The sequence below is a fragment of the Poecilia reticulata genome, linkage group LG4, assembly GCF_000633615.1.
Source record: "Poecilia reticulata strain Guanapo linkage group LG4, Guppy_female_1.0+MT, whole genome shotgun sequence".
NCBI lineage: Eukaryota > Metazoa > Chordata > Actinopteri > Cyprinodontiformes > Poeciliidae > Poecilia > Poecilia reticulata.
The window spans coordinates 8,466,171-8,490,088 of record NC_024334.1 but is presented as its reverse complement, the minus strand read 5'-3'; the positions used below and the strand labels follow the sequence as shown (position 1 = coordinate 8,490,088).

Here is a 23,918-nt window from a genome sequence, read left to right as displayed (position 1 = left end):
GAAAGTCCCATTTACTCAAAACGACCAAACGTCTAGTTGTTATTGTGAAAAGATGTGTCACCATACAGCAGTGTTTACAGTATATGGCCATGACTGTTATAAACATACTCAGTTTAACGGTCTTGTTAATAAGGTTGAAGAGGCAATGTATTTCTCTGCTTCAGTTATGTATTTTCCAAACCTTATTGACTGTATTATGTCTCAAACTTGTAACAAGATTATCTCAAGAATACTCAATAAATTCAGTACACTTTACATGTTCAGCTCTAAGAAATTACAGATGTTCTTAGTTCTGTACTTTCATTRAAAAGCAGTTAAGACACACAAACAACTACTGAAATTTTAGAAGTATAATAATTCGAATACATGAAAAGCATATGGAAATGTGCAGTTTTGCAATCAACAAATCATCACACATTTTGAAGATGCATATCTCTCATACTACAAACATCAAAGCTGCAGCACGTTATACAACCCAACAATAATGCTTTGGAAGACACACACCTGCTACTCCTTCCTCTGACTGTTCTCAGATCTCTTGTTTAGACAAAGGGAAAAAAAAAATTGGAGTAAAGGTAACGGATTACTGTCAGCGCCTTTTTGGCAGATTTCTTCTTCACATTACATCGTCAGGAAAAAAAAAAGCCAATTCTTCTAATTCTTTATGAAGTTCTAATTCAGGGCCAAACAAGACAACCATTAGCAGCATTTTCTAATTTTACTGAACCTCTGTCTCTCTGTCATGTCTGTTATTAGCTTTCATGCTTCCTGTGGCTTGGTTTATTGCTCAAGATGYTTAATCATTTGATAAYCTTCATACATTTTGCGCCATTGTAGATTATAAAAAATATATCTAATTATACATAACTTTATGTGTAATTATATATACACATAAATAATATTTATACACATAAGTAATTATATATAACATAAATAATATAAATAACATAAAAAATTTGTCTTCCTTGTAACTGATTTACGAGGAAGTTGCTTTGTTTGAAGCTGAATATAAGAAAAGCGATCAGAAAAGAGTAACTTTGAGAATCTGAAGCAATATGAAGCTTCACACTAACAGGGTAGCAGTCTTTGCTTGTGTTGTCCYCTGTTGTCCCCCTGCCTTTTAGGTGGTTACGTACCAGACATKTAATAATATTCAAAGACCTTTGGGGATTCCCACTGGGTTTTTGTGAAACTGATTGGCATGSTCTGCTACATAAGGAKCAATGTAGCATGAAAAGTAAAGAAAACCYTTTGGTAACTTCTGTCCCATTGTTTCATGTTTMAGAACTGGCTCTTAAATTACTTATTTGACACAGGAAATAACATCTACCWCAGAATTCASACTGAAACACGTCAGAATAAAAAGAATATTGAAGCATTAAAATGTGTAAAGGTAAGCATTCACTGAATACACACACAGCTACAGCARATCAAAACAGAGAAACATTTCAATGTTATTAGTTGAGAACAGTCGACTTTACCCAGCACATAATTTCTAACAACTGTCTGATAGTCCCAACGTCAAGCACCAAACATAAATATTATTAAAACCTTAAGTCGCTGGTCAACCTGTTACCTTTTACATTTGGATGTCCTTATTTCTTCAGTTCATCGGTTTGTTCCTGTAAGTTCGTGCTTTCCTTTTTTTGACTTCTGCGTTTCTTATTCTCTGTATGTCACTGTCAGCGTGTCAGGGTGTTGACAGGAAGTACTATCTGATTTCCTGATTTTTGACAAGCGTACCAAAAATGTCGACAGTGTCTGATCGCTGTCAGTTGTTTTTTTTTTTATTTCACAGTCACAAAACATGAAGAAAACTTTACTTTCTCACACAAAATTATATTCTGTTCAGTACTTAGACAACTTAACCACAATATGCTGCACATTGACTGAAAAAAGGGGATTTCTTCTYCTAAAATTGAAACTTCCTGATTCCTTTACYATTGTTGCATCTTTCTGAATGAGCCTGTGGAGAACATTGACAYATTTACAGGAAAATATGTGAACATTCAGAGCCTCCAAAACAGTTAMATTTTCTGTGTATGAAAACATTGCCTATTGTATTTCAGTCATGTTTGTTCCAAATATGGACAGTTTCCATTCACAGATGCAGTATTCAAAAGCTTGATTGTAAAAGAGCAAGATTCTCTTTCTGCTGCTCCATAGAACAACAAATAAAGCAGCAATAAGAAAATTAGACACCATAATTATGTTATTATAGGAACTCAAACAGAACTTTTTTATTTTCTTTTGAAAGATTTCTTGATGATGAAATGATCATGAGAGAAGCTTATGTTCCATGGAAGCGAACGTCCATCTTTCAAGAAATCGATTTATCTGACATTTCAGGAAAAGAAACCCARTGTGGCTTCGCTTCTCAGCAGCGCAGCTTCCTGTTCTAGTTTTACCAAAACCACCTGGTCTAAGCTGCATTCACATCCAGCTTGAACTATGAGTTTAATTCATTCTTATTGCACTTTTCATGTTGCTGTTTGCACTTGTTGCAAATGCATAAGTTCTCCTGCTTAACATTATTCAGTTTGTTAAAGATTTGTTAAGATGTGTGCAAATTTAGCTCCTGGATTCCTTTAGTGGAGTTTGTTTCCTCATAATGAAAATATACGAATCAATACAGACTTTTCCTGCAATCATATRTCACTATTAAATTTCCTTGTTATTTGATTAACTCAGATTAACCACCAGTTTCCTGTTAATGCTAAATAAGACAACGACTCAGGGGTCATCCCTTCTGTTCTGACAGAGAGGGATCAGAACATGAAGCTGTGCAGTTTGACCACTTAGACATCTTTCATATTAAAGTCATATTTTACTGCAAGCAGCCCTACAGATATTTTACTGATACAGTAAAGTGTGTGTATGCTATGTTGCAATGGATATGAAAACATGTTCAGTGAAAAACCTGTTTGCTCCTTCTGTTTTTGCTGTTTTTTGTCAGCCTTGTTTCRGATAATCAGAAATAAATACACACTGGATAAATATGACCTGAGTAAATACAGCAACTAGGGTAYGGAGCTGGACCAGCTGTGTGATGTTAGCTCTATTGCATGTGGGGTGTCAGATATGTTGTTTTCTCATTCAACGTCTCTCCCATTTCTTGCTCCATAAAGGTCAATAAGAGTCAAAAGACACATTTTAGGCTATATAATCTTTTAATTGTTTTACATAATTTCAACCATCATTTTCCTACTGGCTACAATAATCTGCACTCCGCTTACTGACACAAGCTGAACAGGTCTTGAATTATCAAATGCTGGGTTTCTTGGCTAAGAGGTACATCTATAACTATTAAACTTAGTAAAACCACACTGAATACTATAGCAGAAAACTGCTACTGTTTTGGAATTAAAGTAAATTAGGGAAAAGCCCTGGATAGTTATTTGTTTCTAAAATGCCTTTTTGATCATTCGCCATTGTCAAAACTTGTAAAAACTATTAAAGGTCTCATTTTTTTTCTGGAAGAGATACATAACCTTAAATATACCAATAAAGTTGGAACTTTTACAATATTTACTACAGATCCTCATTTAACTGACTTTTGTGTAACAGTTTTATACGAATCAGATTTTATTACCTGTAGTATGTATTTGGGTCAAGGTTTGCTGCAAAAGACAAAAATAGCCAAGCGTTTACAGTCAAATGTTTAAAGCTTGTAATGATTGAAGCATCAGAACCAACATAGTGAGTTTTATTACACTGTTTAAACTTAAGGTTGAACTCTACTTTGAGCTTAAGCTTCTGACAGAGTTTTATATGCAATAAAGCCAGTGCTTGTAACCACAATAGAAACAATTTACAGGTACACAAGAGAGTCATCTAAAAAAATGCTCTTTTACAGCAATTAGTGTCACTTCAGGTAAGGATGTGTCGGAAGCCTTACAATAAATGTCTTTCACATATCTTTAGCTCTTGCTGGGATTAATGTCACAGCAAGAGCTAAAGGAAGTMATTCATGAGTTAATCTTTAGTTTAATTGATTACTACGAGAGTGTCTTCAAAGGTCTGCCTAAAAAGTCAATCACACATCTGCAGCTGCTGTTGTCATTTTCAGTTTCCTCATCATTTACCATTTTTTTGCAAATCTCTGTTAAAATGGTCATTTCTTTTAGAACCAGCTCTTTTTCCCTTTAAYTGTATTATRCATCTATGGACATAAGCRCGGTCTCTTGTAACTGAACAGCACTCCTTGTGCTCGCCATTAATATTAGGGACTTTTGAACAGAATGACTTTATTGCTCTTTTAAGATTGAATGAAAATAATCAATCTGAGAGAGAGCTATTGACATACAACAACTTTTCTGATGAGGAGTTAATGATCATTTACTGTATGTATGTTACTGGCATCATATGTATAGATCAAATTCCAGCAATCAGTATTAGAAAGAAGATAAGATGGTGTTTTTACTGTTCTTCATTTTGTTAGAGACCATTTCTTCAAAAGGAAGGTATACTTTTTTTTTTTTTTGGAGCAGTTGGAATTATTCTTTGCAGGTTTGTTGAATATTTTAGGATTCACCAATTTATTGGTTTGGCAAATWTTTATCTATTTTACATGTTTGCTGGGAGGTCATGGTCTGTGTTCAGATTTTGGAATAAATCTAGAATACGCTGAAGTTATACCCAAATATYCACAAATCCCTCCTTTGTACCTTAATGTTTAATTATGCCCTCTCTCCAGCTCATKTCCCACTTATTCCTTTATCAGCATCCGTATATATTTCTGTTTGGTTGCACACTGTAAACCTTCAAACTTTCATTGACCCTCTCCTCTGAGTGTCTTCCTTTAAGGAAGGTCTCAAGATGTGCTGAGGCATTACTCACAAACACAAGTGTGTCAGAGAAGGTGCACGGATATCTTCCAGCTGCTGAGGGGTGAAGTTGGCTGTCAGCACATTTTTACTTCACAGACTGGACTGAACTGACATAGGGTGAGTCTTAAATGTGCTTTATTGCATTATTTCATAAAATGAAGCTTGTCTCTTTTAGAAGCAGTTACATTGGAATTAGCCATCTAATTTGTAGTTGTTCAAAACATGTATTTTATGCCTACAGTGTGAGTAAAAGCAACTTTGACGTTGGTTATTCAGATGGTAAAGATGTTTGACGATGCTTTGCTTTCTGAATGAATAAAATTGTGACATTGGTGTTTAAACTGCAGTGTTTAAATATGTATGCTGCATCTTTTTTTCTGAAATTTGCAACTAGAAACACATTTATAGACAAAGTCAATCTGAATGTGAATTTTAAAATTTTTTGTCAAAAGCATTATTTTTTTGCTTCTATTTTTTTGACATTGGARCAGTTGTATTTTCTGATGATGTGCTGAGTTTTAGAAGAGTTCCCACTCTTATTTTAAAAAGCAAAAAGCTACATACAATTGTAAATGTAACATTTTCCATAATTATTTTTATTTCTTTTTGAAATAGGTATTTTTGTTTCTAACTTTTTATTTACCACTCTTCTTAATCTTTTTGTCATAGGAATATTTTTTTTTCTGCTTATCATAAATTACCTTGGGATTTYTCCCTTTTCTTGCACATTAGGATGTTAAACACCTTAATTAGTTTCTTATTGGATTTGTAACTATAACCTTGTGATAAATTGTCTAAACTCACGACTCAAGTGTATTTTAGGACAACTAGTGTGTTGAAGTGAGTAAATGAGTTACATTTGGATGTAAATGTAACTCATTTACATCCAAATGTAAATGAGTTACATTTGAATTAAATCCTTTCAGGGCCCCAGGGAGGTTGGCATCTATTTCCAGTGGTTAGCAGGTGACTCATTAACCAGTGACATCTAAAGGCAAACAGAAGTGACCAGGTAACTTAGTTTGCAGATTTTTATGTAGTGGAAGGAAGCAAAAGTAACTGGAGATAATCCACACATGCACATGGAGACCATCCAAACTCAAACAAAGACAAAGGCCACAACTCTCTATTGCTGAGAGGCTCCAATAGTAACACTTGTAGTTGAATTATTTTAAAACAAAATTCATACTTTATATACCACTCTCCTGAAAATCTATAAAGTATCTATATTTGGTCATATTGGGATAGGTGAACATAACTAGCACTAACTTGCAGTAACTACATACTTATCAGATTGGAGGCAAATTTTGGTCAAGTGAACAGATTTGTTCCGCGTGTGATCCTAATCCATCAACACAACTCACTGACATGCTTCTGTTTTTGTGTGGCTTCCTCTGACAGATCAACTAAACATCTGGATTCAGAAGAGACTTAAAGACAGAAAGATCCTAATTCAGCAATGGAGGAAAACACTGACAGTAATCCAGGGTTTATGCTGGCTGACTACGCCGTCTTTGCTGCTATGTTGTCAGTTTCCATGGCGATTGGGCTTTTTCAGGCTCTGAAAAAACAGCGAAGGGATGCAACTGCAGAGGCCTTCTTCACCGGAGGTCGGAGCATGCCGGCTGTGCCTGTTGGCCTGTCGCTCTGTGCCAGCTTCATGTCAGCTGTCCAGGTCCTGGGTGTTCCCTCAGAGGGATTTCGCTATGGCTTCAAATTCCTCTACATGTGCCTCGGACAAAGCATCAACTCCCTGCTGACAGCTTACCTGTTCCTGCCAGTTTTCTTTCGACTGGGCATCACCAGCACCAACCAGGTCACAATGAGCCTCCTCTTTTTTTGCACTAGTTATTTCATAAAGTGAACAGGAATGTGCTATAAGGTTGACCAAAGTAACAAGAACTGAATGTTAGACAAGAGGATTAATATTTTTTATTTACTTTTTTTCTTGTGACTATGAACCAAGTCATAGTTTATTTTGTGTTCTTATTTCATACAGCTCCGATGTATATCCTGATTTTCCAGTTATAAATAGTATTAGATTACAGTAAAGGTATAGGGCTGCGATATCTCTGATTAAAGTCCAGCTGATTAAATTCCCCTGTTGCTCATCAACACAGCTTAATATGTGAGGTGAGGACAGATGAAGGATGTGTGTTACCCTGTGATGTTCTGACTCCAACCATCTGCCTGTCACAGTATCTAAAGATGAGGTTTGGCAGAGGGATGCAGCTGCTGGGAAGCGTCCAGTTTATTCTTGCAACGGTAGGGGCAGCACTCTCACATTTCAATGCTCCTGAGCAGAATGTTACACRTTATATCCGAGAATGCTCAGATTCACTTTCCTTTGAAGATTTGCTTGTAATGTGTTTCTCATTTCTCAGCTGCTTTACACTGGGATTGTCATCTATGCACCAGCTTTGATCTTAAATCAAGGTACGAGAGGGAAATTTGCTTTGCGTGGAAGAAATGAGGGAATGTTCTCATCGATTGATTTAGAAATCTCATTATATTTTTAGCATTTCTAAGATTTTTTTTCAATKGATCTYGATATTTATTTATATWTTTTTTTAAACCACAAACTTGTTGCAGTGAAGTTTTAAGTTTTTAACCATTAATTTCACAATAAGAGAAATTCTTGTGAATATTTGMTTATAAATAAAACTTTTACYRTAGCGTMAAACACTGCAATTTATTTTTTGTCATAAAATGTATTTTAAATATTAAATGTACTAAGACTGTTATCACAGCTAAACATATYTCCATCTTTTATTTCATTTCAATGCCAGTTGAATTTATTTTTGTTGCTGTTGTTTTTTATATTTTGAAAAAGTAGCAAATATACTATAATAGTTAMATTTATAAAGTGATAAGTTGCTTAAATAAATWAAYCTTTGATATTAATAATCAAACCCATTTGATTTTGCAGCTACTGGACTCAGTATCTGGGTGTCTCTCTTTTCCACGGGGTTCATTTGCACCATATACACCACACTGGTAAGAACAATAAGGTATTCTCAAMGGGCGTAAATACTTATGCAAACAGGGTTATTGCAACCTTTCTTACATTTAATGTTCTTCCACTGGGCAGTGCAGTGGAGCAGTTGTTAGCATTGCTGTTTTGTAGCAAGAAGGTCCTCAGTTCAAATCCTRGCCTGGCATTTTTCTGAGGGGAGCATGTTCTCCCCCTGCATGCGCAGAACYGTGTCTGACATCATTCCAGGTTTCTCACTCTGTCTTTCTCCTCTAATGTTTGTGTGCAGGGCGGCATGAGGGCTGTTATCTGGACCGACGTCTTCCAGATTGTTGTCATGTTATCAGGCTTCATGGCAATTTTCATCCAAGGGACAATTCTGGTTGGTGGTCCTGCACAAGTACTGGAGATTGCCAGCAATGGATCACGCCTTAATTTCAATGAGTAAAAGCYTTTTTGTATTTATTTGTGTCCATTTCGAGGTRCAGTCTGCCATTTGATCATTTTAAAATAACAGTGATTATTACAGACGACAAAGATTAAAATCACTGATTAGAAATAAMATTCCATCTCTCAAGCTCAAGCTATATTCACCACAAAATGTATTTAGTTTTAGGTTTCTAGTTGTGCTTTATTCTGTTCTTGATGTTGCTCCACAGTTTTGATGTCGATCCACGGAAACGTTACACCTTCTGGAGCCTCAGTGTTGGGGGCTCCTTGGTTTGGTTGTCCATGTACGGGGTAAACCAAGCACAAGTTCAGCGCTACATTTCCTGCCGATCAGAGAAAGAAGCCCAGTGGTGAGTGTTTTTATAAATAACTCACATGTACATCTATCCATTGGTAATTTGCTTCCTAGTCTTGCCTGGATCATGAGGACGCTGGAGCCTATAGCTAATGGCTAATTAACAGGCAAGAGGTGTAGAACTCCCTGGACACGTTGCTAGTCCATCATATTTGGACTAGTTAGTTTTAATTTATCTTGTTAACAGTACAAAAGCATGGAACATGGTTTGCAGATTCCAGAGAGGAGTGGAAGTTACTCAAGTGTCTGAGGAAATCTCAGTTTCCCAAAAAATATGGTTTTACATGTAAAATGTTGGAAAAAAAAATCTAATACACAGCACCACAAAATAATAACAACCATTACTGGAGAGTGTTATGTATTTGTCTTTGCGCTCTTTTGCCACATAGCTCTATGTTTTTGAATTTATGAGTTTTCTAGATTTCCTGTCATGCCTTTGTTGTTTAACTTATCTTAGTTAATCTGCTTGCACCTTGTCATTCAATAATAGATATGACACACATAACTGACATTTCTTTCCCCATATTTGCCTCACTTGACTGCTTAGAATCACACAGGATTAATTGTAATAAAGAACACTTTTTTATTTTCCAGGGCTCTGTTTGTAAATCAGATCGGTCTGTGCCTCATTGTGAGCAGCGCAGCAACCTGCGGTATTGTCATGTTTGCTTATTACAACCTCTGCGACCCGCTGAAATCTGGGAGGATTTCTGCACCTGATCTGGTATGCTGATGACTCTGGGCGAAGGCAGATGAATTTGYCTTACAATAACTCAAAAGTAGTGAAGTGTTTCAGCCAAAGTTAATTCAATTTCTGGTATTATTGAAATATGTCGTGGTTGTGCTCCAGTCAGTCTTATCCAACCACGTTTTGTAATGCAAAACAATAAGCTTGAAGTTAGTTCTGTTTTCTTGTACTCTCGGTTTCTAACTATTGATACCATGAGCAGGTTTATTTCCCAGCTATATATATAATTTTAGTGGTGATCACGGTTTCCTAAAGTATGAAATGCTTCTGTCAAAAGTTACACACTAACACTCTATTCTACTTTTCCTGTTCTGTTCTAATAAAGTACATGCCATTCTTCGTGTTGGACATATTCAGTAATCATCCAGGATTCCCAGGTCTTTTCCTTGCCTGTGCATATAGCGGGACTCTCAGGTATATTCACAATCAGTTTTTTCTTAATTCTGCTGCTTGATGCTCTCTGAATACACTGAAGTTTTGTAGATTACAATTGCAACTTTTGGGTGGTTCCTTGCATGGTTTCTTTTAATGTATCAGATATTATGGTTTAACATGGGTGGATGTAACCTCTTCATGAAACATTGTGCATAATCCAACATGTAAGAAAAGCTGAAGGCCTTTGTACTTTTACAGAAAAAAAATTATTGTCTCAGCTTAGTCTTATTTATTTCAGCTGACTTAGTAGTATTTCGATGAGCTGAATCCAAAAATCCATTTAGACAAAAAWCTTGGATTTAAAAGTGAACTTAGCATAAAAACGTGACCTGATTGATAGAAATGGATGTTATTTTTGGATTCAGTAGWGGATGTTTGTAATAAATCAGTTGTCAAAAGATAAACTATTTTCAAAAAAATGTTTTTGTAACCCTGTGTTATTTTTTTTAAGTCCTCTTCCTATTGCTGCTGTGACACCCAAGGAGCATAAACATTATTTTTTAAACTCTTATGACATCCCGAAGTGAAATGATTGCCGTGGTTTTTGACAGCACTGCCTCCACGAGTATCAACGCCATGGCTGCAGTGACGATGGAGGATATACTGAGGCCTCATCTGCTCCAGATGAAACAGAAGAAACTAGTCCTGGTTTCCAAAGGACTGTGTAGGTTTATTCTTACTAAGCAAGTGAAAATGATTTCGATTTCGGCACCACTTCTTAAAATTAGTGTAAAGACTGGTTGAAAAGTCTTAGAAGCCAAAGACAGGTCTAAAATCCAGMTGAAAACCTTAATACTGGCATCAAGCTGCTGGAAATATAATGCTAATTGAATTTAGTTTATTGGTGCCAAATTAAAACAAATGTAATCAGGAGGTTTTTTACAAAGCAATATCTACCAGTTTATGTGCAAGTGCATAAAAGTATGTAAACGAATCAATCCCATTCAGAAAARATTCMAAGTAATCATTCATATGATATTCATCTTTCATGCCACCAGGAACAAAACATATTTTCCAGGAAAGTACAACCTTCTACTGATATCAACTCTGTAACTAACACAGAAAGTATTAAAAAACAAATATTTCATTTCAGACATCTTGATGAGTTCAAGTTGACCTTTCATGTTGAACTTGATCAGACATATCTAAGCTGTAAACCACTTCTTCCATTAAACASACAAAGTAAGTCTAATAGAGTAAACATTTCTCCTTCTCTTTCTTAAAGCATTCCTGTATGGAGTTGGATGTATCACTGTAGCAGCTCTCTCCTCCTTCCTGAACTGGGGGGTTCTTCAGGTATGTTATACAGAATTATTTGCCTCACAACACGAAGCTCCTGGGTTCAATCCCAGACTTCCTGTGCATAGTTTATATCTTCTCTTCGTGTATGTGTACTCCAGCTTGCGCCCAAAAAAAGGATATCCTAGGGTAAGAACTGACCTGATAAGCCCATTGACCCTTGGAAAAAAAATCTCCCACAGAATGGATGAATTAAGTAAATAAACAAAACTGTTGTGAGTGTGATGCTTGCATCCAACCAATTGGTTGTATTATTGTCTGATTTTAAATAAGTTTCAATCAGTTACTTTCATCTTCACTCCTGGATTTTAATTCATTTTGTTTTGAACCCAGAATGTTGCTTGTCTTCTTTCCTCAGGGTTCGTTCACTGTCATGGGTGTGGTCAGTGGTCCAGTTCTGGGCGTATTCATTTTGGGAATGTTTGTCCCAGGAACAAACAGGCTGGTGAGTGTTTGCCAACCCCCTTAAAAACTTGTGATTTACAAAATACAAACCCTGACCTTGGTGGTACTAAAAATACAATTGCTCCCACTAGTCAAGTCAAGCAGAAAAAKGGCAAAAGCAAGTAGATTGTGCATYTAATCCCKCTGGTTTYCCCCAGAAAAACTCAAACTCAGGTACAAATTAGTTCCTGTGTGAGGGTTCTTACATAAACCAGCCAGAGAGACAGTGAATGGAATCCAAAATTAATCTTAATTTATTACAAAAAAGTTCAAAAATAATTAAACAATGAAGAACTGGACCCAAAAACTGAGGTCAACATAACAAACTCCAACTCGGGTAGTAACACAAAGAACTCAAACACAAAACTGACCTAACAAACAAGACATGAGGGGARCTTAAATAGTGGCTGATCAGACCACAGCTGACACACAAGGGGTAATTAAACATACAAAAACTTAAACAAATACTAATCAATACAATACCAAATCTTTAAATTAAACAAACATTAGAATGAATCTACCAAATAGAAGAAACATTAAAGAAATGGTCAAATTAAATTAAAGAAAACCAAATTTCCCCGTCCCCTGGCAAACAAATGGAATGACCCACTGAGGAGGTTTGCCAGCCATATRTGGATGTCAATTAGCTGGAGCTCTTCTGTGACCCTCCAGCAGCAGCTCCAAAGGAAACTGGTAACTCAAAACAAATTTATTAATTTGTTGCATTTAACAAAAATATAAAGAACTGACAAATAAAGTTAGCTAMATGTGTGCACTGCAAATAGTTAACTAAAAAGTCAGGCTAATGAAAATAATTTTCAAAAATAAAAATCTAAACTATTCACTAATTAATGTCTAAATTAATGTAAAGGATGAACAAAACAAACAGTTACCATTCAGGTSWGTGTGACAGTAGGGTCAGCTGTSACATCCTGCAAGAAAATTTGCTTTAAAAATCATCAAAAAACACATTTAAAGTTTTTATTATTTTTATTGTTATTATTATTATTTGTTTAAATTAGCTACTACTACTTCTGCTACCACTTGAACTTTAACTCTGCTGCCAACTAGTGGGTAAATATAAAATTCCATGAAAAAAAAATAAAAAATTTTTGAAGGCAGTCTTAGATTAAATAGGTATATTAATGTATGTACAGGAAAAAATAAAATATATAATTTAATTGGTACTGATTGGAGACCTATTTGGTCCTATTACTGCAGGGTAGCCGGAAATTTAAACTCTGAAGGTGTGACATGAAGTGAGGTGACGCTTTTTAACCCAAACCTTTCAAAAAAACAAAAAAAACAAAACTAATGCAATTAGCAAACTACTGACTATTAAAATTTCAAACATGGTTTGAAGGCTCAACTGGACCCCAKAATCCCTGCAGGGTTATGTGTACAGCAAACTGTTTTACTAGACAGATTTTCAATTGCATTTCTCTGTGTTTTAAATTAAACACTAAAGTGTTGTAAATGCCACAATTTGTCTTTGCCGCTTTCCATCCCACAAAGAAGGTTTTCTTGTTCATTAACCCGACTGTTGGATAGGAATTTCCTTTTTTATGATGTACAATCAGAGTAAAGGTAATAATTTTCAGACATGACCTCGTACACATTGATCTCAGAAGCTGTTCGTAGTCATATTAACAGGAAGATGGACTGACTTCCTGGTTTCTTTTTTTAGAGTGATTGTTCTTCTGTATGCTGCTGAAGTACAGTCCAACGACTTTTTGAAATCAGGCCTTCARGGGTTTATTGGGTTTTCTTTTATGAAAAGAAAAGAAAAACAGCATGCTGATGGGCTGAAAGGAACAAATTCATTTTTAGACACTGTTGGTATATTCAATAACACTGCAGCCAATTATTAGGGTATTTTATTCTTTATTGCAGGGCGCRTACTCTGGAATATTGRCGGGATTCTGTGTCTCTCTGTGGCTGGCTGTGGGTTCAACTCTTCACCCACCCAGTGAGGAGACAATGGGTGTCCTGCCCAGCTTCACAGATGGCTGCAGCWTTGCTAATGGCACAAGAAACAACAGCTCTAACCTGGATGAGGTTTCCATCTTGACCCCACTTCATCCTAARCACCAAGGGTTAGCAGACACARTTTTTCAGATGTTGATCTATTTTTAATCATTAAAAACATRAATCTTTTCTTTTAATCTTATCTTAACTACTCACATRAAAGGTTTATGACTGCTATACACAGACTGTGTAGAGATATTATGATGAAAAAAMATATAAAATGTCTTAACTCTTTTGTTGTTGCTTTTGTTTTTTGTTTTTCTAAAAACAGTGGCCTCCTCAACTTCTACTCTGTGTCTTACCTCTATTTCGGAGCCATGGCCACCAGTTCAGTCATACTGGTGGGACTGATAGTGAGCTATGCAACAGGTAAAAAGATAACGAGTGTTACGTAAGTCAATGTTGTGAAAACYACAGGGTCACTCTGACACATTGAACCAAATCTTTCCAATTTTTTATTGCAAATGTATTCACATCCCTTGAAAATATCTTTGTAATGTTACAACCAGACAACATCTGTGCATTTTGAAAGAGTTTTATATGTTTATATGTTGTCACAATTACAACATTATAGTTATACTTGTGACGTGACAAAATGTGAAACACAGTGGGTGTGAATATTAACAAGACTATGTAGCTCATRTCAGTCCAAAATGATAAGTCAAGGGGTTTTACACAGAGCTACTAGAAAAGGATGAAATGTTTTTTCCTTTACGTTATATGCATGTATGAACAAACTCTCATGTTTCTATCGCACACAGGGCCAACAAAGAGGAGTCAAATAAAAGAGGGGTTGCTATGGTGGGACCTGAATAAAAAGGAGATAGAGATCTCGTCAGAAAGCAGAGTAATCTTTTTTTTTTAACAGAAATAATTGTCTAATGAATGGATGTGCCATAAATTATTCCCTGATTATTTATGTAACCATTTGCATCTATTTATGTCCCTCTCTATGCTGAAAAGGTTTAGACATTTCAGCAGCTTTTATAGATCTCAGACATGCTTTACATTTATGACAAATGTCTTTTAAGAGCATTCATTGACAGTATCTCTGTTATAATTTTTTTGTCTTAAGACCGATGTGATATYCAGGATGTTCCCCTGCTTCGTTCAGAATGCATGCAGGAATACACAACAGATATCTGCAGTTCACATGGGAAATAATCAGGTAAAGAAACCAAATGTATGGCAAAACTGGTGTAGAGTTGTTGGAACTGTTTGTCAAGTTTAAAAAAAAAATTTAATATTTTAATCAGTCAAGTATTGAAAGGTTTTTTTATCTGTTTTTCAGGAGGACAAATTAATAGACAACCGAGTGGTGGTTCCTTTGAAGAGCCTACCCAGAGAYGATGTGCTGTAAATGGAAAAAAAAGAGGATGTAGTTTTTAAATGGTATTAACCTCCAAATTACTCATAGCGAATATTGGAATTTCCTCTGTAGTAGCAGTAAAGTTTTTTTTGGTTTTTTTTTACCTTATCATTTGAAGTTTCAAAATCCTGACACACATTCAGAGTCATTGATCTTTCAAAGAGCCATAAATATAAATAATATCCAGTACAGTAAAATATGATGAAAGACTTTCATTTCCTTCTGGTATGTACTGTTTTGGGAAAGATGTGCATCTGCAATGTGTCAACACGAGAATGATGGGAAGCAGAGACAACGGTTTAAATCAGTGTGTACGTTTGCCGTAATTTAGTGATGGTTTCCTTATTTCATGCTCTGTTATCAGGGCTTTGTTTTTTTCCTGTTTTTTTATTATTGGAAGCAAAGTGGGTCACAGCTTCACACTCAAATGTAAATGATGAGACAACATGGTCATATACAAAAAATCAGTTGACACGTCTTTATTGAAAACAGTTTGGGTTACTTTTCAAAAAATATATGTATAGTGAACAGTAAAATTAATATTAACAAACACACAAAGAGCAGACTTGAATGACTACTACATGTTTATTTTGTATAAAGTTACCATTTTAAAATTTTTGATTTTTTTGAAAATAGTGTTTTCTTCCTCATATTTTTTAATTATATTACAATTTCCAATAGAGTTGTCAGCCTAAACAATTTTCTATTTTGTTAAGTTTATGCTGCTTGGAAAAGTGCTTCATTGTACAGAAACCTCAGCTTCATTCTCAAAATTCGTCCATGTTTCTAAAACTTAATCAAAGCAGGATTCTCTCGTGTTAATTATTGTCTGCACACTGGAAATTGTTTGTGATAGTTTTTGTGTTACTTTTAAAATGATGGGGTTAATAAAAGTAACACAATAAGGAATGTGTCAGCACTTGAATTTACAGTTTATTCTTTACAGTTTAACTCATCCTAAAAAGTTAGAACAGTGTATTTAATCATATCCACTTAGTAATGTAAAAGTTTCAAGGACTTAAAATTTTTACCACTTTGTCACTATTTAATAAATTTAGATCAATTTCTCAGGTTCCTTGAGAATCTAAAATAAATGTGGTTAAATGTAAAACTTAGTTTTAAACTGTTTTTTTTTTCTAAAACAATCCATACCTGGAAACCACTTATCAACCTGTGCTTTGTGACATCTTAAATAGAAATACAATTTACAACTACTTAAGTCATTTTATCAATATGCTAGAAAAACATTTAAGTGATTTGAGGTTTCTCCTCCTGTATAGAGCAATGTGGAGCTTTTTAATAACTTCTAAAATTTTTAAATTACATTTATTCAACTTTTTTCTGCATTTTACATCAATTTTAGTAAACCTGAATATACTTCAAATTTAAGTTTCACGTTTCTACAGTATTTTTAAAAGTAACATTTGGTGTATGTGAAGGAAATATAAACTATTTATGAAAGAGATGACATGTTAGTTTGCTTCATAGTACACGTGATGTTAAGGAAAGCAGCTGAAACCATCATGGCTGCCAGATACACAATGAGTACACCAAGTACAAAGGCGGTTCATTTCACATGGTGTTCTTTTATTGCATTTTTTTAATAATTCAAGCATTCAGACAAAACATAATATCCCCAAACACTCTTGCCGTAAGCTTTCATAAATCAAACTAATGTTGTGAAGATTGTGCTTCCGTGCACGTTGGTCCTGGATCCTCCAACYATCTCCGTGCTGCTGCGGATCGTCAGGCCGAGGCGCCTCACCAATCATCCGCGGCCCTGTTCGAATCCTCTTCGGCTACAGCACAGTCCAGGCGCTGCACGCCAGGGAGCGCCAGGTCCCTTTCGTTAAGTTTTTCCAGAAACGAAGAAAGGAGTCGTTTGTTTAAATGGTCCGTCAGCGTCCTTTCTTCTTCCACCCGCTGCTTGGTCACGTTTGTCCCCGGCTCCACTCCTTCCGCCTCCGTGTCCACGCCGAGCTGCAGAGGCGCCGAGCGCTGCTGGCTCAAGGGCAACCCGTTCGGCTGCTCACCTTGCCCGGACTCCTGCTCCGTCCAGCTCCCGGCGTCCGCCCCGGATTCTGTCTCCATTTGTGATATCAAGCTGGTCTGCAGGGCAGCATTTTCCAGTTCTTTGAGTCGTTTGCTGTGAAGGCCGCAGGCAGGCGGTTCATTACCTGCCGGGATGTTATTGTTGTGAGGGGGCTCACCAGTTTGCTCCATCATGCTCTGCGTCAGTTGAACAGCCCATAGTTCCAATGGACTGGTCGGAAGGAGAACTGACAGGTATCGCCGTCTAGTGGATTGTAACAGTACTGCAGCTTTACAAAATTAGAAACTATAACTTGTATTTTTGTATAAATAAACAAAACAAATAAACRTACAGGTTATTATTTTCTTTTTTGCATTTTTTATATTTGGAAGTATTTTCTATAGAAGGATCCTGTGAAGTTCGTTTCCGCCAATATTTGAAAACAAAAGGACTTGGATCTCATAATGGCTATCTCATACTTGTGACCTAGCTCTCAAAACAATAAAATACTCTTTATTATAATATAGCATAGTCAAAATAACACGTTTCTCCGTCACAGCGGCAGAAACAGGTTCCCACAGCCATGGGATTTTACAAAAAATATTTGCCCCTTAAAATTATCTTGTGTTGTTGTTGTTTGGTCATGGTAAATGTTTTAGATATCAAGCAAATTTGCACTATATACAAATATAGTCAGAGTTAGTTTAAAAATATGTTTTTAAATTATTATTAACTAATCTAGCCTTATAGAAAAATGTAATTGGCCTCCATGGTTTAATTCATAAAAAGGAACACAACTGCATTTTTGGTTCAGTGTCACTGTCTGATTTTAAGAATTAAAAAATCACTAAAATGGAGCCAGTCTGACAAGGAAGCAGGCAAAAAATATTCAGTTTTTGTTTTATTTGGGAGTTTACTGGAAACCATAACACCTTAAACTGTTAATGGTTCAATGGACACATCTGTAAATTTGGTAACAAGTTAAAACAAAGTTAATTAGCAGGCTTAAAATTAATTAAGATATTCTGTATAGTGCAATCTAAGCAGCATCTTTACGTTATTTTACAAATAAAAACAACGAGCCACAGCTGCCTTGGGAATAAAACGGTGTTGAAAGATGTTACTTGTAAGTAAAATGACGATATAAGGAAATTTCTGTGATTGCATCATTTGGTCTGATAATATCTAATGAACACCARTCAATATTGCTTTTTACACATTAGAAAGTACATATTTCACATGTTTTATAACATTTTGAGGTATATCTGTTAGAAAATGTGAGCCAGCTGATCTCTCCATGTCTCTTCTGCAGATCTCTGAGCTAAAAGCAGCTCGTCAGCTGCATGGCATCTGAAATCACATCCAGAGGAGCATCTCTATGATTTACTGTGTTACCTCAAAATGKAACACATTTTAAAAGGAACCTTTGGTTCCCAGTTMAAACAAACTAAAGAACCACAGTTCTTCCAATAAGTTAGAAACAAACTTATTGGCTAAAATAAATTATTTTTAAACTTCCATTTCTCAGCGGTGTGAACTATTCTCAATGTTCGCTTCGAACATTTGACTGCTTTGACTTTCCGTAGAACAGAATGTGTTTCCATAGCGACCATTTATAGCATAGACCCGGGAGCGTCTTTGTAACGGTACCAGGTAACAAAATGATGTCTGTAAACGCCCTAGGACACATGTAATATATACGAAGTGAGTTGTAAAAAATGCAATATTATAGATTAACATCTCTTTAGCCACTCAAAGCGACACCGATCGTTAGCTTTCAGCTAACTTCGAGCTAATGATTAGCGATACAGACTTAGCTAACACAGCTGTGAAATTAAATCTACAAACTGTAGATATTTATTTATGCTTTCGTTTCTTCTACTACTTAGAACAAGTGTGAAACGTTGCTTGTTAAGAATAACGTTTACTGGATTATAAATAAGGAAACAAYAATTCTGATAAATTACTATGAAAACAAGTCTTTTTTCTTCCTTTCGTTTTTCCTTTCTTTCAGGGCAACATGTCCTTCAGAGATTTAAAAAGTAAGTGAAACCTTGTATTTCTCCACCTTTWATCTAACAAACATTATTTTGCTGCAGRTGTTAGAATAGAACTGAATTTGTTTGTGATTTGGCAGACTTCACAGAAATGATGAGGGCCTTGGGCTACCCTCGCCTCATATCTATGGAAAATTTCGTAACACCAAACTTCACCCTAGTTGCAGAAATCTTAATATGGCTTGTAAGGAGGTATGTTTCAGCTTTTAAAATCRAAATGCTTCATGTAATAACAACACTTCTGCTCAGATAGYTCTTTCGCCTTCATGTGGTATTTTCACATCCGTCATTGTACCTTTCGGTCGAAGTATTTCTTCCAATCCCGATTAACAAATAAAGAGCTGTTCTAAAAAAGTCATTGGTTCTCATGTTCTTTTCTCTTTCTTTGTAGATACGAGCCTCGCGTTGATATTCCCACTGATGTGGACACAGAGTCAGACAGAATATTCTTCATTAAGGCTGTGGTTCAATTCATGGTGAAATACTATTTGGACAGATAATATGTCCTTAACTCTAGTTAACTGAAATCCACTCTGTTTTAATCATTGTCTGACCCGGTTGCAGGCTACCAAGGCTCACATCAAGCTAAACACCAAGCATCTCTACCAGGCTGACGGCTATGCAGTGAAAGAGATGCTGAAGATCACATCGGTGYTGTACAACGCCATGAAAACCAAGCAGATGGCTCTGGAGGATGCAGTGGAGGAAGATGGCAACAAGTTCAAGTTTGATCTTGGCTCTAGGGTGAGGTGCAATTATCATTCAAATTTTATGTGTTGCTGATAGTCCACTAACTTAATTAATTAAATGTCAGTTTTAAGAAGAGTAAAGAAAAGAAAAAACATAAAGGGCATATAAGAGTGCTTTACATAGTTAATAAGACAGTTAATGTAATGTGCAGTCAAAATAACTTTGTCTTTCTAATTGGTAAACAGCGTTCTGTCTATGTAAACCCATCCAAATGCAATGAGTCTTTGGAAWGGRTTGAAAATGTAGTTCATTAAYATTTATTGTAAGAACTCACAAGAACTTCACCTAACATTCTCAAGGATTTTACAATACTTTTAATGACTCATGGAGTTGATTTCTTGTYGTACTGGTTGTGTTTCAGTGTCAGAGATTTTAAACTATTTAAACAGCAGGAAATGCTGTATCTGATATTAGTGTAAATCAATTTTCTTTAAATTGATTTAGTTCCTTGGTTGCAGTATTCTCCTTGAACATCAATTTGACACATACCTATTTGCCAAGCCTGCACACTTTTTTTTTTTTTTTTTTTTGCACATTGTCTACAGTGTCTCTACTTTTCTCATGTTTTCTTTTCCCTGAAATAATTTAGGTCTTTAATTCCTTTGTTAAAAAAGAAAGAGTCAAATGTGAGTCAGCTGATCTCTCCGTGTCTCTTCTGCAGATCTCTGAGCTAAAAGCAGCTCGTCAGCTGGCATCTGAAATCACATCCAGAGGAGCATCTCTGTATGATTTACTGGGGAAAGAGGCAGAGCTCAGGGTGAGGCAAAGTTGGTTATTGTTTCATAATAGCATATTGGTAAAAAAAATACAAATAAARCTTGACTATTTYGAGTTTAGTATCGGTGAAGAGATTTTACCTGCATGATGGATATGTTATTCTCAAGCTTCTTTAAACTCAAATATGACTGAAATGTTGCGAGTGGCTTCATTGCTCTGAAGTTGACATAATGTTAAATCTCTTTCTGCAGTCATGCAGAAAGAGATTTAACACAGTTTGATACATGAGTGACCATCATTAATGCTTTTATTTCGTCTTCACTTTTCTGGTGCTCGCAGGAAATGAGAACTGCTGCCATTGGTCGACCTCTTGAGATTAATGAGACAGAAAAGGCCCTGAGAGCTGCTATTAAAGAAACTCTAGTGAGTATTCTGAGTGTTTTATCTTTTTAATCCCATTGGTTTTCATCTTCATTCGCTTAWGTACTTTAAACTGTGATTGTGCTGTACTGCCTTTGTTACTAGGAAATTGTCGAAAAGATCAAAGAGATGCTTAGTAATGTCGTCTCAGACGAGACCAGTCTGGACGCCAAGATAGAGAAGAAGAAACAGGATCTGGAGAGGCATCAGAAGAGGCTGCAGACTTTACAGAGTGTCAGGTCAATTCTATTTTTTTTATTATTTTTTTTTACATTTAACCATCTTAAGATTTACAATTTCCATTTGAAATAAGTCTTGAAACAAAACCCACTTAAACATTTCTCAAATTGTGTTTGGATTTTTCAGGCCAGCATTCATGGATGAATATGAAAAGATAGAAGAAGAGCTGCAGAAGCAATATGAAGTCTTTGTGGAGAAATTCAGAAACCTCACCTACCTGGAGTCACAACTGGATGAGTACCACAGGCTGGAGCAGGACAGGTTTGAGGTGTGTGGATGGAATAGATATACTATGTGCAGTAGAATGCTTAATCCTCCCTTTAAAGATATATTTTAAGTGATGCAGTATTTGCATCTTTCTGCCTGCCTGTGTTTCTGTTTTTCTCATTAATTCCTTGGATATTTTGCTGCAACATTGTCTGAAACTTGTAGATTATATTTGAAATGACTATATTAAGACTATATTGTAAAACTATATTAAGTTTTACATTAAATACTTGAGTCTTGTTTCCAAGTGTCCAACTGGCTCTTCATCTAAAACGGGGTTTCTTGCCTACGCATTAGGAGGCTGAAAACTGCCTGAGGATAATGCAACACAAACTAAGGGAGGAGGAGAGAGATCTGATGAAGGGCTCATGTGAGTTAAACAAGAACCAAACCAAGCAGAATTAAAACACAACCTTTTTTTTCCCTCCGTCTAAACATTTTTGTCTTTGCGCTCGACAGTGAAAGACTCTGATTCTGATTTGGATGTTCCAGAGGACGAAGGGTCAGATAGCGACCTTGAAGAATCTCGTCCATCTAAGCCACAGCCCTCAAGAAATGCCCCCATGGCAGGTATGCAGATGGACTGCTGCCAAGTTAGTGATAAAAAAACTAGTACCTTWAGAGAAAATTGGAGAAAATGTATATTTTTAATTCTCATTCATCTCATCCCATGATAACCAGTTTATTCAAAAATACTTTGAGAGTTTTTCATTTAAATTTTTTGATACCATTATGCACAGCATTCCTATATTTATTTTAGTCTGCGTCATCAAGAAGAATAGAGGAACTTCCAGTTGTTCCCTCTAGCCTCTTACATATTTAWATTATATTTATTTAGTTATTTTGATTTAACAGGTCCACCTAAAATTCTATTTTTTATTAAACATGGTTTTCAGAAAACTCTTTCTGTCCTAAAAATTCATAATTGCTTGTGCTTTCTTCTTTCTGCGAAGGAAGAGGAGCACGGTTCATTGGTAACATGCAGGGTGATGACAGTGATGAGGTAAGTGATGTTCTTATCTTCACACTGATGCTCTTTTTACACAATGTTTCTGAAACCAGGCTACATTACTTCCTGTWTGCCGCCAAATTCTGTCAGCAGGGCTCAGTGTGAACGATTTTCCTGTTAACCTTCATTTAAAGATTGTTCTGTTATAAACTCTGACCAGATTTACCACCTTCTTTGGTTTCCGGCGTATCTCTTCATTTGCTGTTTCATCAGTCTATGTTTCCTTTTGCTATTTTCTTGTCATTGTCGCTTGGATTTTAAAGGGGCTTTTAGCAGTCTCCAGAAGGTCAGTCCCTGAATCCAAAAAACAGCGGAAAGGAAAGGTTTGTTCAGGAAAAGGATTCAGTTAACCCTCATGTCCCCTGTATGTATTAGAAGGAAACATCCATTTGCAAATTTCCTATTTGACCCTAATGTTGAAAAAAGTGTTGCCAAAAATGGTTTATAWTATTTTTAAGGAATTGTGCTGATATTTGTAATAGTTCTAATGTCTGGGGTGAGAATGTATTTTTCCTTCAAATGCAACAGATGCTATTTTTTTCTTTTCAACGTTTCTTGTGATATAGGAGTAAAACCTTGGCAAGGTTCTGTGTTTAGTTAGAATAAAAACATGTTTTTTTTATTTTTTTTATTTTAGTGGTTCCACAGTGTGTTTGTGTGTGTCTAGTAATCCAATTTTCCTGGAAAAATATAGTTTGACCTGTTATATCATCCAACAGTTACATGATAGGTAGACTTCAACCTTTTACTTGTTGATGTTGTTATTGCTGCTTGCTTCCTGTTCCAGAGTGATGACAGTGAGGTTGATGCAGATGAGGATGGTGAGGAAGACGAAGATGAAGACGAGGAAGGTGAAGAAGAAGAGAGGAGGGAGGAGGATGACACCTTACAGGTCCTGTTGTCGAGGAGTAATCGACCTCCTAGGGGAGGAGTGAGACCGGCCCTGCCGGAAGAAAGTGATGATGACTTTTGAGTTGGGGACACAATCATGAGCTGTGCACTTTTTTATGTCCGAGCTGAACTCACTTCTTGGAAAGCTCCACTATAATTTTTATTTGCAGATATATTCTCTGTTCTTTGATATTTATATAATCTGCTGACAAAAATAAAATTAAAACTTCTGTTTTAATTTTTGTTCTTTTCCAAATATGACAGTTCTATAAATAAGTTATCTATGTGGCAGTTTGGACATATTTTGGCAGGTTTTTTTTATTGTATGCTGTACTTTCTAAGGGAAAATATTTGTGACTATTAAACAAATTCTAATTTGAGCTCTCAGTAAATCATTTCAAAGGAATGTGTAATAATAGGATACACTCAGCAGTACTTAGTAAGAAAAGAAATAAAGTTTGAATAATAATTTATCTGAAAAATGTTTTCTAGGTTTTTAAATTGGTGGATTCAAACAGATGTAACTTACGAACATTTTCCCCCCMAAAAATTAACATAGTCTAGTTTTTATTGTGGCTTTTTTGTAGTTGTTTTTACCTGCGAT

At 35.8% G+C, this 23,918-nt stretch overlaps 3 protein-coding genes across 4 annotated transcripts in view; 2 read left to right on the top strand and 1 right to left on the bottom strand.

The window, feature by feature from the left end:
• The window catches only part of jak3 (Janus kinase 3 (a protein tyrosine kinase, leukocyte)), a 12,705-nt gene extending 11,873 nt beyond the window's left edge, over positions 1-832 (bottom strand). Inside the window, exon 1 of the mRNA XM_008406884.2 lies at positions 821-832. Coding sequence (XP_008405106.1) covers positions 821-832 — 12 coding nt within the window. The remainder of the gene's footprint in view (positions 1-820) is intronic.
• An 83-nt stretch (positions 833-915) lies between these two features.
• Positions 916-15,481, top strand: slc5a5 (solute carrier family 5 member 5). Its single transcript, XM_008406761.2, has 18 exons — positions 916-4,946; positions 5,756-5,841; positions 6,231-6,645; positions 7,029-7,094; positions 7,214-7,265; positions 7,759-7,826; positions 8,093-8,247; positions 8,463-8,603; positions 9,203-9,332; positions 9,682-9,770; positions 10,343-10,455; positions 11,017-11,087; positions 11,449-11,535; positions 13,428-13,630; positions 13,834-13,931; positions 14,324-14,409; positions 14,638-14,730; positions 14,854-15,481. Exons 3-18 carry the CDS (start codon positions 6,289-6,291, stop codon positions 14,920-14,922), a joined length of 1,878 nt encoding a protein of 625 aa, XP_008404983.1. The 5' UTR covers positions 916-4,946; positions 5,756-5,841; positions 6,231-6,288; the 3' UTR covers positions 14,923-15,481.
• Positions 15,482-18,558: 3,077 nt separating this feature from the next.
• On the top strand, positions 18,559-23,694 carry cluap1 (clusterin associated protein 1). 2 transcript variants are annotated; one of them, XM_008406763.2, is made up of 14 exons: positions 18,559-18,667; positions 18,978-19,005; positions 19,101-19,212; positions 19,412-19,496; positions 19,585-19,764; positions 20,432-20,527; positions 20,827-20,910; positions 21,013-21,146; positions 21,274-21,415; positions 21,712-21,784; positions 21,874-21,984; positions 22,368-22,417; positions 22,687-22,746; positions 23,211-23,694. In XM_008406763.2, exons 2-14 carry the CDS (start codon positions 18,984-18,986, stop codon positions 23,394-23,396), a joined length of 1,335 nt encoding a protein of 444 aa, XP_008404985.1. In that variant the 5' UTR covers positions 18,559-18,667; positions 18,978-18,983; the 3' UTR covers positions 23,397-23,694. The 2 variants fall into 2 exon arrangements, with proteins under 2 accessions (XP_008404985.1, XP_008404987.1); XM_008406765.2 differs by lacking the exon at positions 22,687-22,746 and having other exon boundaries at positions 18,560-18,667.
• Positions 23,695-23,918: the final 224 nt, after the last annotated feature.